The 18,219-nt window shown below is 33.4% G+C and overlaps 1 protein-coding gene across 1 annotated transcript in view; it reads right to left on the bottom strand.

Annotated features, from left to right (window-relative positions):
* The window catches only part of LOC140436949 (uncharacterized), a 243,695-nt gene that overhangs the window by 79,770 nt on the left and 145,706 nt on the right, over window positions 1-18,219 (bottom strand). The window contains exons 4-8 of the mRNA XM_072526131.1: window positions 17,894-18,110; window positions 17,708-17,829; window positions 17,246-17,440; window positions 16,877-17,066; window positions 15,620-16,800 (exon numbers count right to left, since the gene is read on the bottom strand). Of these exons, the coding sequence (XP_072382232.1) occupies window positions 15,620-16,800; window positions 16,877-17,066; window positions 17,246-17,440; window positions 17,708-17,829; window positions 17,894-18,110 (1,905 nt within the window). The remainder of the gene's footprint in view (window positions 1-15,619; window positions 16,801-16,876; window positions 17,067-17,245; window positions 17,441-17,707; window positions 17,830-17,893; window positions 18,111-18,219) is intronic.

Raw genomic sequence — 18,219 nt, 5'->3', positions numbered from 1 at the left:
TGCTACTGAAAAATCCTAAGACGTGTTATTATAATTTTTTTATTCAATATAGTTTACAAACATGTTAACTTAAATTTTGGTGTAAAATTAGAATGATAATATTAATTTTACTTTTGGTTTTTTAATAATTTGTGATAGACCCCTTTGCTTCTCAACACTAATAAAAGTAATAAAAATAATTACAGGGTAAACTAATATTCTATTAGCAAAAAATCATAAAATCATGTAAGTTCTTCCTCTCCCAAGGGTCCAATATCTTCAATGGACGGGTCTTCCAAAATATTCTTAAAATATTCCTGTTGATAGGGTGGTATGAACTGGAGTAGATCCACCATATCCTTTTTTTTATTGGCGCTAATTCTAATTGGAGCGGAGTACAGTGGTGTAAGTTTCATATTTTTCATTAGTGTAGGGGCACCTTTTTTGTTGTTTTGTGGAAAAATGTTAATTGTTTCAAAACTGAAGTCTTCATTCAAAGTGGTCTTATAAAATATTTTGTATGGTTGATCTTTCTCAAAATGCAGCCACTGGATGTTCAACCAAGATACTGTACAATCATTTTCATTTTTCTTGCGGCGAGTTACGGAGTTTTCCACTGCTGCTATGGAGAGAATGTCTTCCTTTTTCATTTCGTACACCGAAAAAGGATTTTTTGTCCTACATTTTCTTATTGTTGTATACCAGTCTTCAGGCGTATATTTTAAACGATTTTTGGCATACTGTTCAATCTGACCGAAATCTCGATCATTTGGTAAAAATGAATGGCCCGACACCATAAACTTATGATCTATTACTTCAATATCTGTATCTGCCATTAATTTTAACCAGAACAAACACTGTTTGAAGTTGCGGTTCTGGCCGCCGCAAGCATCGCTGTAAGCAACAATATGCTTTGCTGCATTTGCATTTGTCATAATATGCTTTCGTATGCATGATCCGATTTCTTGTGATCCCCTGGAAGCAGTGATTTCATCCCAAACATACATAAAAGACTTTTCTTTTTCGGCCAACTCGTGTATCCCTAAATTGTATACGTACATGTTTCTTTTATAATACGCAATGGGACAGGTTAATGTCGGAAAAGGCAAAGCCTTTTCTAGGTCGAACGTAAAACAGTACATTTTTCCTGTATTTACAATAGACAATTCCTTGTCATTAGCTTGACTTGTTCTTGCCTTTTCAGCCTTCAACAAATGCAACGCATGCTGTGTTTTTAGATCAGTCTTTTCCTGCTCATTGGTGATACACGCTAGTTTTGCCTTAAATGTATCACACTTCACACACGTGTCTTTAGATGGACTATGAAAGTGTAGATTAAAATCACGATGGAATACATTTCGGTACATTGCTTCCGATACTGGACTTATATTCTCTGTTGAGCATTTTTCTTTATAAAGATTGTACATAATTCTTATGTTCAGACTGGTATCGAGGTATTTTCTATTCGGATTATGACTTCGTGTTTAAATTCAAATATGGTTGTATAGATTAATCAATACATTTGTCCTCCCTGTATTCCTACGATCCCTATAAGTACCGCTATCGGGCTCGTGGAATGTTTCCCTTTACGAGAGAAGAGCACCAGTCGTTGAAAAGAAAAGACGCAACCCGGCACGGGAACCCATGCACGCATATTAAATTGATTTCGTTCGTTGTTTTGTAGTGCAAACCCTGGTAATTAGACCCAGCGGTAAGTTTTTACCTAGTTTTACCTAAACCTATAAATTGTTTTTGATTGTTTATTGCAACCATTTAAATTTTAATAATTATTTGCACCAATGAGGAAAAGTCCATTTTCTCGCCAGAGTTACCGAAGGAATAGTTCTGTTAATTAAGTACTATTAATTTGTAATAGTACATTTGTTTGTTAATACCCCACATTGGCCTATCTAGCCGGATTTAAACTCATTTGTTGAAAAAATATTTTTGTTTTATTTAAATTTGAATGGTTGGTTTCGTCGAATGTCGTATTTTTTATCGTTTTGAGGGTTCTTATCTTAAGTTTGCGTCTCTTGTCGTGGCTCGAGAATAATTTATGACCTTTTTGTAAAATCGACCATATGGGATTTTAAAAGGGGATTATCGTCGTTTTAATAAAGTATCAAATTACAAATCGGTAATTTCGGGTTTTAGACCACATTTTTGTACATTTTCGTTTGTATAAATATTATTGGAACTTGTTAAAAATTTAAAATGGAAAAACTTGAAGAAAAGAATAGGAAGCTCAAATTTTTAAGAAAAACTGCTTTAAATGATATTCAGTTAATTTTCGATTTAGGTTTTAAGGCCCGTTCAGACGTTTCTATTCGCCCTTTATTTAAAATTAGACTGGAAGAATTAAATTCGATTCGCGAAGAGTTCTTAAAACATCACACTAATATTATTAGTAATATTCTTTCTGTACCAGACGCGGATACGAGGGTTGAAGAAAATGTTCGGGAATTATTTTTGGAACAATTTTATAAAATAAAACTATTTAGTGCGGAATTATTTGAGCCACAATTTGAAACTCCAGAACCATTTAGATCGGTAGTAGTTCCACAATCAAATATTCGCTTGCCTAAAATAGAGCTGCCTAAATTTAAGGGTGATTTTAAGGAGTTTAGTTCATTTTTAGATTTATATAATTCGGTTGTACATAATAACGCAGGCCTAGCAGACGTAGAAAAGTTTAAGTATTTGAAAGGATGTTTAGAAGGGACTCCACTTAGTTTGATTCGTAATTTGTCAATAAATAGCGATAATTATCAAATTGCTTACGATCTAATTGTTAAACGCTACACAAATGTTCGTCGTTGTGCGACCGCGCATTGGGATGCGATCTTGGGCGTACAGAAAATATCGGTAGTTAATTCGAAAAATCTGGCTAAATTAGTAGATACGTTTTTAGAAAATTTAGCCGCATTGAAAACATTAGGTCTTCCGACAGAACATTGGGATTTTATTATGTTTAATTTACTTTTGTCGAAATTAGACGCGGATTCAGTAAAGTTATTTGAGTTAGAAAATAAATCGAATAAAATCCCGTCATTTCAAAAATTGGTAGAGTTTATTGAAACTCAGTACATTGCTTACGATAATTTGAATAGTAGCTTAAGTGAATCTAAGAAATCGTCGAGGGCTCCAACTTATACGGAGCCAAAGTGTAATTATAAACATTCCAATGAGTCAAGGCATAATAGTAGTTCATCCTTTGTTACAAATTCGTCGTCAATATGTTGTGCTTTATGTAAACAAAGTCATTTTCTTAACCATTGCTCGTTGTTTTTGAAAAAATCTCCAAAAGAAAGATACCAATTTTGTAAAGAATCTTCCTCGTGTTTTAGGTGTCTTAATCAAGCTAATCATTCTGTAAAGTCGTGTCCAAAGGCCTTTAAATGTAGTAAATGTAATAGTCACCTTCATAATAGTTTGTTGCACTTTGATAGAAATCGTTCCAATAGTCAGTCGTCCATAGAAAATACTAATAATCCAGGGGCATCGCGAGTCGAACAAAATTCGCCTGAAATATCACATTGTGCTGCTAGTTTTATAGGGAAGAAAAACGAGACAAAAAAGGAAATTTTGCTCGGTACCGTTTTAGTTCACGCGATTGATAGTAAGGGGTGTAAACAGCCCTTGAGATGTCTGCTAGATTCAGGTTCAATGAGTTCGTTCATTAGTCGTAAAGCTGCCAGTAGATTAGGTTGGCCTAAAACTCCTTGTTCATTTGAAGTTAACGGACTCAATTCGATGCAAACGAAACTGAATCAAGGTCAAATAAGTTTTTCTATCCAACCTCGTCATCAGGAGTTACCGGTGTTTTACTTGGAGGCTATTATTACAGATCGGGTTTGCTCGGATTTGCCGAGCACCAAAATTGCCATATCGACGTGGAATTATATTAAAAATTTGAAGTTAGCCGATCCCGAATTTAACTGTAGTCAATCTATAGATTTGTTAATTGGTTGTAGCATATTTTCGAAGGTGTTGTTAGAAGGTAAAATTGAAGGTAAAGCGGGACAACCAGATGCCCTAAATACCGTTTTTGGTTATATTTTGTTAGGACCTACTAGCACACCTAACCTTTCGTCGACTTCGCTTGTTTGTCTTTCAAATATTGAAGACCCACTAAATTCTTCGTTAACGAAATTTTGGGAACTGGAAAACGTACCGGAAAAGCCAGTTTCAGAACCAGAAGACGTTCTGTGTGAGAACATTTATCTGGAAACGCATAATCGGGACGTCTCGGGTAAATATGTTGTATCTTTGCCTTTTCGTGAATCGCCGCCTTGTTTGCAAGATAGCTATGATATTGCTTTAAATAGATTGCTATCATTAGAACGACGCTTATCTCGTCAACCAAGTTTGAAAAAAGAATATTCTTTTCATATGCAGGAGTATCTTGATTTAGGTCATATGCAGTTAGTCTCTAATGCCGAAAAGAAAAGGGGAAAGTATTATATTCCACATCATTGCGTTGTGAAACCAGATAGTGTTTCAAGTAAAATTCGAGTTGTATATAATGCGTCTCAGAAAAGTCCCAGTCGCGGTAAATCTTTAAACGACTATTTACTGGTCGGTCCTAAGCTGCAACAGAACATAGTCTCGCTGTTGTTGAATTTTAGACTTAATCGTTTTGCGCTGTGTGCGGACATTCGTCAGATGTATCGTAATATTTTAGTCGCTCCTGAACACACGGATTATCAACGCGTGTTATGGAGATTTTCTAGCGCTGAGGAAATTCAGGAATATCGTTTATTAACTGTTACTTTTGGAATAGTATCTTCGCCGTATCTCGCTTTAAGAACTCTCCAACAATTAGCATTAGACGAAGGCTCTCGTTTTCCTAACGCCGTCTCGCTTATTCGTCACGCTTCGTATATTGATGATTTTGTTTTTGGTGCTTCGACTCTCGAAGAAGCACAAACTTTAGTTGACGAATTAGTCGCTTTGTTAAAGTTAGGAGGCTTTGAATTACGGAAATGGTGTTCGAATGAATCCAAATTGTTGTCGCAATTTCCTGAATCCCATATTAATCCTCACTCCATTAATTTTGATCCAGAAGCAAATGGTCCTTCATTAAAAATCCTTGGTTTGAAGTGGATTGCACAGTCAGACGTCTTTCAATTTTCAGTCAAATTGCAAGACGTCCCTTGTACCAAAAGATCGTTTTTGTCCGAATTAGCTCGAATTTATGATCCTTGTGGTTACTTAACACCTATTACCTTTTTCATTAAACATTTAATCCAACAACTTTGGACAACCGGTCTTAAATGGGATGATCGTCCTCCTTCGGAAATAATTCGGGTATGGGAACAATATAAGAGCGAACTATCTCTTATTTCACAGTTCGAAATTCCTCGTTTTTTGAATATTTCCTCATGTCCCATCTTAGAGCTTCATGGATTTGCCGATGCTAGTGAAAAGGGATATGCTTGTGTCGTTTATATTCGTAGTATTGATACTCGTAACCTAGTTCAAGTTAATTTACTGTGTGCCAAATCGAAAGTAGCTCCTATAAAACAGATTACTATACCTCGATTAGAATTGTTAGCTGCTGTTCATTTGGTAAAACTTATGTCGTTTGTGTTAGAGTCGTGGAAGCATATAATATTTCAAAATGTGTATGCTTGGTTAGATTCTCAAATCGTATTGCACTGGATCAAAAGCTCCCACTCGAGATTCAAAACTTTCGTCGCAAATCGCATTTCGTATATCCAGTCCCATAGTCAAAATTATTCTTGGCATTATATCGAATCTCGAAATAATGCAGCCGATGCGCCTTCGCGAGGCATGCTACCGGCCGCTTTTCTATTAAAATTAGACTGGTTAATAGGTCCTTCGTTTTTGTATAATATTCCATTAATTTTTCCAGAGGTTCCTCCCTCATTGCAGGAAAAATCCTCTTTGGAAGAGGTAAAGAAAGCTTTAGTGTTTGTTTCCACTCGTGAGGAACATTTTTTGTCTTGTTTGTTAAAAAATAAATCGTCTTTTACCTCGATCCAAAGAATTTTGGCTTTTATGTTGCGATTCGCGCACAACTCTCGTTATAAAAGGTCGAAACGGTCAGGACCCTTGACTTTCGTAGAATTAGAAGACTCGTTGATTATTCTTGTCAGATTTACACAAGAAAAGTATTTTGAAGAACGTCTTCAATCAAATTCTTTTCCAAAACCATTTCGTAAGTTGGGAGTATTTTTAGATGATAGTACTCAGTGTTTAAGAGTAGGTGGTCGTCTATCTCAGTCTTCGTTATCGTATGAAGCAAAACACCCGTTTTTGTTACCAAAAAAATCTCGCCTTATTACTCTTCTAGTTCGTCATTATCATGAGAAGTATTTACATGCTGGATTTAAGAGTACTCAGTTTTTGGTTAGTCCAAGGTTTCGGATAATGTCTTCTAAACAAGCCGTTAATTTGGTATTGTCCAAATGTATTAGATGTTGGAAACAATTTCCTACAAACTTACAACCCCCTATGGGTAATTTGCCTAAATTTCGTCTCGGTGCCATTAATCCCTTTTCGATTTGTGGGTTAGATTATGGTGGACCGTTCTCGATAACCATGTCTCGTTACAGGGGAGTTAGAACTCAAAAGGCCTATTTGTGTCTATTTGTATGTTGCGGTACTAAGGCTTTAAATCTTGAATTAGCTAGTGATTTGACCGCGGAAGCTTTTTTGGCCGTTTTACAACGTTTTTATTAATTTTGTTTTGTTCGACTTTTGTCAATATAACCGCGACGAAACCACCATTTTAATTTTAATTTTTTTATTGTAGTTTAAATTTTGAATATTTGTGTAAGATTTGTATAGGAATTATTTGTATTAATTATCGTTTTAGTTGTTTAAGTAATGATAGTATTTGGAATTCGTTTTGTTTTTTAAAGACCTTATGGCCTTTAAAGGGGGGAGAATGTTTAAATTCAAATATGGTTGTATAGATTAATCAATACATTTGTCCTCCCTGTATTCCTACGATCCCTATAAGTACCGCTATCGGGCTCGTGGAATGTTTCCCTTTACGAGAGAAGAGCACCAGTCGTTGAAAAGAAAAGACGCAACCCGGCACGGGAACCCATGCACGCATATTAAATTGATTTCGTTCGTTGTTTTGTAGTGCAAACCCTGGTAATTAGACCCAGCGGTAAGTTTTTACCTAGTTTTACCTAAACCTATAAATTGTTTTTGATTGTTTATTGCAACCATTTAAATTTTAATAATTATTTGCACCAATGAGGAAAAGTCCATTTTCTCGCCAGAGTTACCGAAGGAATAGTTCTGTTAATTAAGTACTATTAATTTGTAATAGTACATTTGTTTGTTAATACCCCACACTTCGGGTGTAATGGGACTGGTACATGGGGAAACTGCCAATGTGTTCACGTACATATTCTACACGTTCTTCAGGAGTTTTATTTGTTGGTTTATGCCTACCTCGCAAATCTTCTCCAGGCGATGAAACACGTGAACGTTGAACTGCTCTTTCAAGTCGGCCATTCGAAATTTGAAAAGTTTGCAAAAAGTACTGTTTACAAACATTTTGTGAAATATTTAAAGTATTAACAAAATACATATTTGTGTTACTTCTAATATTAGTTCTACTTTGATCACGAGGACGTCGACGTTTAATGGCACTTTGTTTAACTAAACCAGAAAGAAATGCATTTTGTGCAGAAAAATCGCCCATTTTCCAAAAGTTTTCAAACACTATTTTTCTCTCCTGTTCATCAATTCGGTTAAAACATTTTTTTCTACAATTACAATTAGTATTAGAAAATGCTTTTTGTGGTACCTTTTTGCCAGATGTACTGTAATGTTCATTTCCTGTATTCCTATTTCTCTTACGTATTACCTTGTTATGTTTTTCGGGTTCTCTAAAGCGTTTTTTTCCAACTCGTTTCCTTTGATTGCCCCTTTCATGCTTACTTTGAGAACCTGATGCCTCATTAGATAAAACATTTTCATTCTCATCTAAAATAATTTAGAGGTTATTTATTTTGTTAAATTTAAACAATAACTATTTGTACCTGAAGATAATGATGATATCGAATTATCCAATCTGTCCGGTTCATATTCACTACCAGGAAAATATTCTATTTCAGATTCACTGGAACTCATGTTTCAGATCTCAAAATAAACTAATTTAAAACGTGCTACTAAAATCTGTTAAATGCCACAGTGGTATAAGTCACGTGTCTACGGACATGTACCACTCTGCCTTTCAATGCTATTAGCATTTCGTTAACTAGGTAAACTAGTTGTGCCATCTCTGGGTGCATTGACAAACATAATTATTTCATATTTTGTGTGAATATAGATTCCTGTAAAATGAATCTTTTGCCGATATTTGGGCAAAAATGGAATTTTGTGACTTGTACCACTCTGGCTTTCAACGGCTCATATGTACCACTGGTGTTACCGAACGATTACGCCCGTCGAGCAACATCCATCCCTCGAGCTCTCTGGCAGGATTATATTGCTTCCGAGCGTAATCATCTTAATAACACCCTTGTTGCATAATAGTTGTTATTATATATATATATATATATATATATATATATATATATATATATATATATATATATATATATATATATATATATAAATATATATATTATACAAGGCGTTATAGGTCATATTTATGGTAACCGTATCCAATCTAAAAAAAAAACAAATAAAATACAAGTAAAAAATAAATTAAAATTAAATTTTTTACATGCTCGGTAACATTTTTCCAATTGTCAATATTTAAATGGTTAAATGAATTTCTTAGTACATTAATTAAAGAAGAAATGAACTTCAGACAAAGATTATTTCCACTAGAAATATTTTTTAATTGTGACCATAATAGTTTTAATGTATATGATTGAGTATACAACAGAAGGGTAGTAAAAGTAAAACTTTAAATCCGTGGTTCTTGGCCATAGTCTGTATAACAAATTCAGGTGTAAAATGGACTACCCAGCTTTAAAAATTCTACCAACTGTTTCTTGTGTAACTTTGTTTAAAAAATATATCATTCTCCATGAGAAATTTTTAAATCTCAAGGATTTAGTAGAAGTACTATTATATAGAAGTAGAAAAATTATAAATGGCTTTAACCTGGAAATTTTTATAATCTGCGATGGTTGAACACCACTTTTACAGTTGACTTACTTTGTCTCGGTCTTAAAGGTATTGGCAACGTTTTAAGGTGAAAATTTGTGAGATTTTGTAGCCTCAGATTGAAATCAAATTGTGATATTTTTATATTTGTTGTGGATAATAATAAATATTATGTTTCTGAAATGATATTAACTTGTTAGTGTTGGTATATTTTTGTTGCTAATTTCTTATTTCAGTATTGGTCTTGAACATCTTGAATATTCTATTGATGTAACTATTTAATACACATTTTTCTTCATTTAGTAAGAAGATATTAGGGCTGGGCTGCTTCTTTAATTTTACTCTTTCTGCTATCTGTTTTTTCATGACTTTTGATGCATCTTTCCATTGTACTCTGTGCTTATAACACTTAGTGGTCTTGAAGTTTCTCCCAGATAAAAATTGTTGCATTCGCATGGCATTTAATAAATGTAGTTCTTTGATATCTCCTGTATGTTGTTGGGTTTGGTTTTGGAAAGGATATATCTCAGTTTGTTGGTTTTTTTAAATGTTGTGATATTTTTATTTCTTATCCTATCATATGGTTTTGCTGTTCTCTTCAAATCCTTCTTTTGAGCATTTCTGGAATCGTTTTTAATGGTTTGTAGTTTCCTTTCTCCAATATCGTGAAATTTTTTGTTTGTAAATGACAATGGATAATCATTTTTTGTTAAATTTAAATCTCTGTTAATAATAATAATTATTGGTGTTTTTTCTAATTTTAGTAAAATAATAGTAAAAACTTCCGGTTTTATAATTTTTCCCCTGTAACTTTTATTTCTGAATCCGAAATCGTCATGAGCTTTTCTGTATCTTTTGCAGTCTTAGCTGCACTAACTCATGGACAGACAGACAACATTTTTAAACATTTTTAATTGAATTTAATTTTTTTAGTTTTTATTTATACATATATACATTGAATGGACTTCCCAAAATAATTTTGAATGTGTTCGGTTAAAGGCTTCGTATTTCGTAGGGCTGAGATTCGTTTGTGTACCGAAAATTCCAATACCGATTGAGATCTAGTGACAGAACTTGGAAGGTACAGGAAGACTATAAATAGCCCGGTAAACAATGTATCATTACAACACGAAACATGAAATCCAACTCTCCTTAATAAAACAATATCTGAGAATTTGCTCAGCTACAAATCATGATAGACAACGAAACGAAAAAGGATATTCATTATCCTCATCCTGCCCAATCCCTTAGGATAATAACTTATGCTTTCACCTATTATTATATTTTGAGATGTATTAGTCCTCTTGCTTTCTGTTTTCGTTACAATTTAGTGTATTTCTGGGCTGATTTCGTTATCTGCTTCCATTTCTTTCTATTTTTGCATTTCTCTTTCCTTCCATTGATTATTTTCATGATTTTATATCGCTTTCTATGTCATCCCACAACCTTATTATCGATCTTACTTAGCTTCTTCGTTAAATTTGGGCCCAGCTCGTAACTTTTTTGATCATCTCATTTAACTGTCTTTTAATGATAAATATATCCTATCCCTTTCAAGCCTTGTGATTCACTGTATTTTCTCTTCTTAACTCTTGTCCCGTCTTTGTTTCTTTTTAGTTTTCTTTACCGGGTTAGTAATAATGGCTGGTTACGGCTGTGAACGGACTTGACTTAGTGGCAACGACATTTTCATTTCTAAAAATGATACGAGTCGTTCACTGTGTTTTGAAGGGTCGGAAGGTGTTTTAAAGCCGTCGATTCCACTGGGTTAGTTTGCATCGAAACTATCTACTTGAAACAGGGTTAAAGATGCAATTGACGCCGGAACCTATCCGAAAGGATCTCCCCGACAAAAATGCCATACGATATTATTATTATACCAGGTTAAATAGTGTTGGTGAGATTAGAGCCTCCTTGCATTACTCCTTGGTCTGCGTTAAAGTTCTCTGTTATTTCTTCTTTAAACTTCATCTTGGCATTGGTCCTTCTAGTGTTATTTCTGTCAGTTTTCTCAGTTTATTTAATATCTGTAGTTCCTGTAATGATTGCATTATATTGTCTCTCTTTATAGTACCGAAGGCACTTTTAAAGTCAGTAAATACTACCTGGGATTCTCTGTTATATTTCCAAAAATTTTCTAGAATCTTATTAGAATTATCTTATTTATTAAATTTGTCAATATTTTGTATATATAATTTGAAAGCATGTTTGGTCTGTAGTTTTCACATTTCTTATAAGTTATATGTCATATTTTTTTTAAATGGGTGTAATGATTCCAGTATTCCATTATTTAGATATTCTGTTTTGTATCTATATTTGTTGCCTTAGTTTGTATATTTATTCATTTTTGCTTCCTTCTCCATGTTTTAACAGTTCGTATACAACAGAGAATACACCTGGAGCTTTGCAATTCTTTGTCATTTGTATTTTTGGCCACTTTTCCTTGGTTAGACACTTTATTTCTGCTTCTCCCGCTTCTTGCTCTTTTTAATTTCCGCTGCTTTCTTCCACATGTTTTTGTTTTTTTCTCCTTCTTATTTAGGATCAAGTAGAATCATTCCTTCCATTTTTTATATGAGTTATATGAGTATTACATCATCACAACACGCGACAATTATAGATTAACTTACCCATTTTTATTGGCAATATCATATGATGATATTTATTCTCAATAATGTTAATTTAAGCATATGCGTTATTATTGACAGAAACTGTTGAGACTACTTCTGTGGTAAATTAATTTAATTAAATAGTAAATATCGACAGGAAAGTATATGAATTAGATAAACAAATATGATTTATTTAAAATTAGATTATGTTGGGTTAAGAATACAATAATATTTTACACGTATTCTTGGAAATATATGTTTTACTCCTCAATAAAACATGGATATTTTGATATAGAAATTTGAAGTGACTGCTAAATATTATAATACTAGAATGCGACCCGATTTAAACGCATTGGGATTCTAGAACGAGTATGATGTTCTACTGAAATGTTTTTGTTTTGTAATACCAAAAATATTATATGCAGATTTATTTTGATATTATGAATGTATATGAAAAATTTAAAATAAAACATTTTAAAACTCACACAAGACAAGTGTAAAGTAAACTTTTAGTTTTAGAAATTTATTGAAACAATCGTGTACTTACTACTTATTAGAACATTTTAGACAACATAATTAATGTTAATATGATACAAACATACATAATAAAACTAGTTGTGCAATATGAAAATTTCTATTTTTTAAAATATCCAAAAACAATAATAATGCAACTGTTAATCGACAACGAAAATTTAGATTTTCAAGATAATTAAAAAAAGTTATAAATTACAAAAATGTAGTAAAGAACGTTAGTGTATACTACAACACCCTAGAAAAAGCTACGTAAAGCTGTAAAAGCTCTGTTACAGAGGTAGTAGTAGTTTTTGTGGATAGGTGACGCTATGATATATTAATTACTATTTAAATGGGAATAAGCCACAATTAAAGGTTAAAATACGTTTATTGACGTTTCAATTTCCACTTCGGAAATCGTTCTCAAAATACGATTGTATAATAGTATTTTGAGAACGATTTCCGAAGTGGAAATTGAAACGTCAATAAACGTATTTTAACCTTTAATTGTGGTTTATTCCCATTTAAATAGTAATTAATATATGCCATATTCATAGCCAGAAAAATTAGAAGAAAAGCATTGGAATATAACAAATCTGCCTATAGGTGCTTTGTAGATATAATTAAAACCTTTGCGTTAGATTAGATTTGATTTGTATCTAAATTTTTCCATGCTTTTTCCAGCCCCAATCTTCAGGATCGCAGTATTTTCTGGTGATAAACTTTAAGATTGTGGAAACGAGCTGCATATTATGTTGGCGGAAGCGATGATATTTTAAATGTAATTTTAAACTGTCTTGGCGAAAGAGGCGAAAAACGTTTTACACCCTTTTGAAAGTTTAAAAAAATTGAATACTTTGGACACACAAAATTGGACTGCTCCCTTCCTAATGCCGTGAGCAAGTCGTCTGCTACGACAGTAACAGAATTATAGGCTTGGAATGCAACAATTACAGAACGGATGATGACTGTATCTGCATCAGATTCAGCCTAGTCGACACTAAAACCCACTTCTGATAGAGAGGTTTTGAAAAGATCTATTAAGTTTGCTATGTTCTTTTCATTACCAGGAAATTTATCTTGTGATAATATTGGTACGGTGCTCTTATTAAACTTTATCTCTGTCCATTGGTGCTTTTTCGTACGACGCAAGCGCACGAGTTTGGGTAAGTTTTGTGGTGGCGGAATGGGTCGATAATAAATTAATAATAACATAGGAATGTTAAAAAATATTAAGAATGAATGTGAATTGAAGGTTGTACGCTTAGTAAATTATTTAAAAAAATTGTATTTATAGTTCAACAAAGAACTTAAATGATTTTTATTTAGGCGGAATGTCGAAGATGCGTAAGAAAAACAGCAGCAATGTTTAATGAAAGATATTCCAATAGTAATTTAAATCATAAATATTAGGAATTAGTTGCTAAATATTGCGAAGGACGATATCGACAGAAAGATTGAATTTTGTAAAACAATGACGGATTTAATAAATAAAACCACAAATAAATATTTTGCACAATATTTGCTTTATCTTCTATTAATTGGCATAGTAATAATAATATTTTCGCTACTGAAGCGATGAATATTCACGACTTTTTAGAAAATTTCATACACTGTCCAGAGAAATAGAACGTTTGGGCTGCTATTTTTGGGAATACTATTATTGGATCTTTATTCATTGAAGTCAACATAACTGGTAAGCTCTACTTAAATCTGCTGGAAAAATCAAGTTTATGCAGGTAGTAACAGAATTTTACAAGAAGATCTTATTTACTTTCATCAAGATGGAACCCCTTCATATTACTTTCTTCCAATTAGATAGTAATTAAATAATAGATTCCATGACAGATGGGCCGATCGAAGAAGAGTAATATACCGACCACCACGATCACCCCACTTATCGCCTTTAGATTTTTCTTATGGAGTCATCTTAAGTCGATTGTTTATGAAATATGGCCTCGAGGTTTGGAATATTTAAAGAGAAGAATAAGAGCTGAGTGTAGATAACTTCAGGCAGAAGTTTTTCGGAACGTCAGAATAGATGCTGAGAGCAGACGCTGAGAGCAGACTTTATCACTGTTTAGAAAATAATGTGACAGAATTTCAAAATTTTCTTTCTTTTCTGTTCTTCTTTTTATGTAGACATGACTCTGTCCATTTTTCAATGTGCCTCCAGTAAGTTGTCGTTCCATCGTTGTCGTGGTCTTTCTACTGATCGTCTTCCTATTGGGGAACTGTTTCTTGCCGTCTTTACTACACTATTTTTTGTGATTCGGCTTATATGATTGTTTTATTCTACTCTTCTATTTCCTACCCACTGCTTGATGTTCTCCACCTAGCATCTACGTCGTATATCTGTACATCTAGCTCTGTCCCATAATGATACATTACAAAATTTAATAAAATAAATTACTTTTTATTCATTTTTGATATTGTATTGCATAAAACTTTATATTTAAATTTAATTTAACTTAAATATTCAAGTTAAACCTTCACAGTTTAACTTGATTTCTCTTAAAGTACTAAAAACTAAAAACAATTATGTGGCATTTTTGAAAAGACAGTTGAACGACCTTTAAAATAAGGTATTACTTAACCCCCGTTTCAATTAAAGATATTAGAGGTTATGTCCGCATCTGTTAAAAGGTGAATGTAATTGAATTAAAAACCAGCCTACAAAATATCACCACATTTTTTGCATATTTTTAGATTTTCTATAGGGGCCGAAATATATAGGGTAGTACGTTTTCAAATTGACTCTAAATTTCTAAAACATGCGTAAGACAAATAATAACATATGCGATGGAAACTAGAGGACTAGAGCAGATACAGCGGAAACGTAGTACTTGAAACGACAGCAATGAGAAGCGATCAAGTGCTGGGAAAACGTTAAGAAAACTAAATAACAAAATTAAATATCTCTATAAAATACAGGATATTGTACGATGGAAAAGACAGGAAACACACAGAAGGTCACTCGAAAGACTCTGTTAAAGATGGCGAAAGATCGTTACAAATACGACTACACTCTTAAGATTGAACAAAAATAGACCTAAGGCCTAATATAAATACAACATGTATGACTCAGAATTCGTTCTCATCTTTTAGAAATCAACAATATTATCATTTTTAACCAATTTGTGTATCTAGGGTCATTGACAACTAATTTTGAAAAGCCGTAAATAACCGTAGACCCAAATCAGACTCATAAGAAGCTTGAAATTTTCAGTTTTCCTGAATATGAAAAAAGAAACCCTGGAATATAAACTCATGAAATAATCATATAATGATGTCTGTAACAGGTTAAAAAAGAATATTTTTTCGAGATGACATGAATCTTCAATCATTATCCTATAGTATTCAAACACTAAAAGGACCAAAAAATAAATTATTAATGGTACTATGCCTACCGTTATCCACGGAATCTAGCGACTTCTTGGTAGTTACTTGCGGCTCATCAGAAACGTGATTGTCATCATTATCTGACAATGGAATTATAACATCGGATGAAGAATCCTTTGTAGTAGTAGGTAAAGAAGTTTGTATTTCCACGACGTGAACGTCTGAGTGTGTAGGACTTTGATTGTAGAAACTTCTCATATGTTCGATGTCTTGTTGAGTTTCTTGTTCTACTTCGGGAATACGTTCTATTTTAAGTGTATGTTCATCATTAATTTCTTCGTTTGATGTTGCTTCAGTTTTAGATTCACGTTCCAGTTGTGTAATCTTTTCCATTTCTGTTACTTCAAGTTCTGGTTTTGGCGTAGCTTCTGGTTCTGCACTTGGTTCAGGCTCAGCTTGATGTTCCCACTCAGAAACTGTCACTTTTACTGTTTTAATTTCCGGTTCAATTGTAGGTTCTGGTTGCGGTTCTGGAGATGGTTCCGGCTCTGCTTTAGATTCTGGTTCAGCTGTGGGTTCAGGTTCGGCTTTTGGCTCTGGTTCTGCTTTGAGTTCAGGTGTATGTTCTGTTTCTATTTTTAGTTCAGGCTCCGCTGTAGGTTCTAGTTCTGTTTTAGGTTCAGGTTCGGGTGTAGGTTCTGGTTCTGTTTTGGGTTCAGGTTCGGGTGTAGGTTCTGGTTCTGTTTTGGGTTCAGGTTCGGGTGTAGGTTCTGGTTCTGATTTTGGCTCAGGTTCTGATATAGGCTCAGGTTTGGATGTGGGTTGAGGTTCAGGTTCGGGTAAATGTTCTGGTTCGGCTTTGGTTTCTGGTTCATTTTCTAAATTTGGCATGTCTAATTCAGACATAATCGGTATACTATCTATGCAGTGTTTTTCATCTGAACTAAGATGTTTATCATCAGGACAGACACACAAAAAATCCAAGTTATTGTAATCGAAAATACAAAGATGTTCACAGCCATTGTTTTGTATTTTGCACTGATCAAGTATTCTTTGAGATCTGATTGACGTTTCTGGAATGTGGTATTCTCCCATAAGATCATTATTTGTTTTTAGTTGTTCTGATATAATTCGGCTAAGAGAGTTTTCATCTATAGGATCTACAGTATTTGTTGTGGCAGTTTCTTCATCTTGAGGCCGTTGTCTTGGTTTCCAAGTGATTCTGTATTTGACAATAACACTACCAGGCCTAAAACAGAAGTTATGTATAAGAATTAAATTTTTCTAATCGAGAAAACTATATAAATCGAGTCGAGAAGACTTACATAAATTCCATAACTTTCACTTCAAATTCCTCAGGTGCATATTTCAGTTTCTCATTAGACAGCAAAGCTTCTTGTATCTGTCTTTTTAACGATTCAGCTAAAGCCTTATATTCAGTACTTGTCTTATCAAACATATCTGGGTTAAAATCTAAGTTGTCAATCTTAAATTCGGATTCTAGTGCTCGAGGAACTGAAACAGGAATTATTTTGTCTATATTATTGGCAACATTTTCGGTCTGTATTATTTATATGTATTACATTATTTGGTGTACAAAGTAATACCTACTTAATCTTAATATTATTAATACAAACTCTAAGTTGTAGGAGTCTAAATTTTACTACTCACTACTGCTACTACTACGTGCTCACCTATAATCTGAGATTCATCAGTGATCGGTAACATCGAACCAACGGTGGATAAAGGCGGTTCAGGCGTTAAAGGTGGTTTTTCTTTGACTCCTGGTATACTTAAACCTCCTTTCTCGATTGGTGTGTTGTTATCGAAACTTCTGCCACTTGATTCTACTGCTTGAGGCAATTCTGTTTGATGACCTATGATGCCAGCTAAAACATATATTATCGTATTAGTTGTGGATAATTTGTTTGGTTTTTCAATAGTATTTATATGATGAAATACATATTGGGAATATAAATCAAAAACACGTGCAGTAGGTACCTAGTATGATATAATGGAAAAATATTGGAGTAAAAAACAAGTGTTTATATGATATTTATTATTCTTGGTAAAACATGTGAAAGAGTATCCCGTAAAGTTTTATAAAACATTGTACGAAGATATAGCAGCATAAAAATAAAGTTGAGTAAACTTACTTGCTGCCAAAATTCCAAGTAATACAGCTATAGCTACTATAATGATACATAGTGACCAACAAATCCACTTATTTTTCCTCTTTTCGACTCTATTATCTTTTGTCAGATATAACTTTTCGCCCCTAAAACATAATCACACAGTATCGATAATCTAGACAACTACTCACTGCTTTATTTTACACTTACCTCATGAACTTCCTGTGTTCATTCACCGGTACGAAATACTCGTCGTAAGGATTCCGAACGTCCTCGTCTTCTTTTTTCAAAGGGATAGTAGTCATTCCGGCGGTATCGTAACCCTTGAGGCCGTTATGAATGGCACTACCTGGCTTCATGTTTATCAACTCTAAATTGACTGCTTCCGTTACGGGTTCGTGATTGTTAGACTTTGTTGGATCTGGAACTGGTAATTTTTTTCATCATTAGTATAAAACAAGGAAATGAATGATAATAAAATCAGTTAACTAAAAATTACATAATTATTTAATATAATCAAGAAATATACAGGCAAT

Source organism: Diabrotica undecimpunctata, chromosome 3 (assembly GCF_040954645.1).
Source record: "Diabrotica undecimpunctata isolate CICGRU chromosome 3, icDiaUnde3, whole genome shotgun sequence".
Lineage (NCBI taxonomy): Eukaryota > Metazoa > Arthropoda > Insecta > Coleoptera > Chrysomelidae > Diabrotica > Diabrotica undecimpunctata.
Note: the sequence above shows the minus strand (reverse complement) of the source record. Positions and strands in the feature narration are given on the sequence as shown.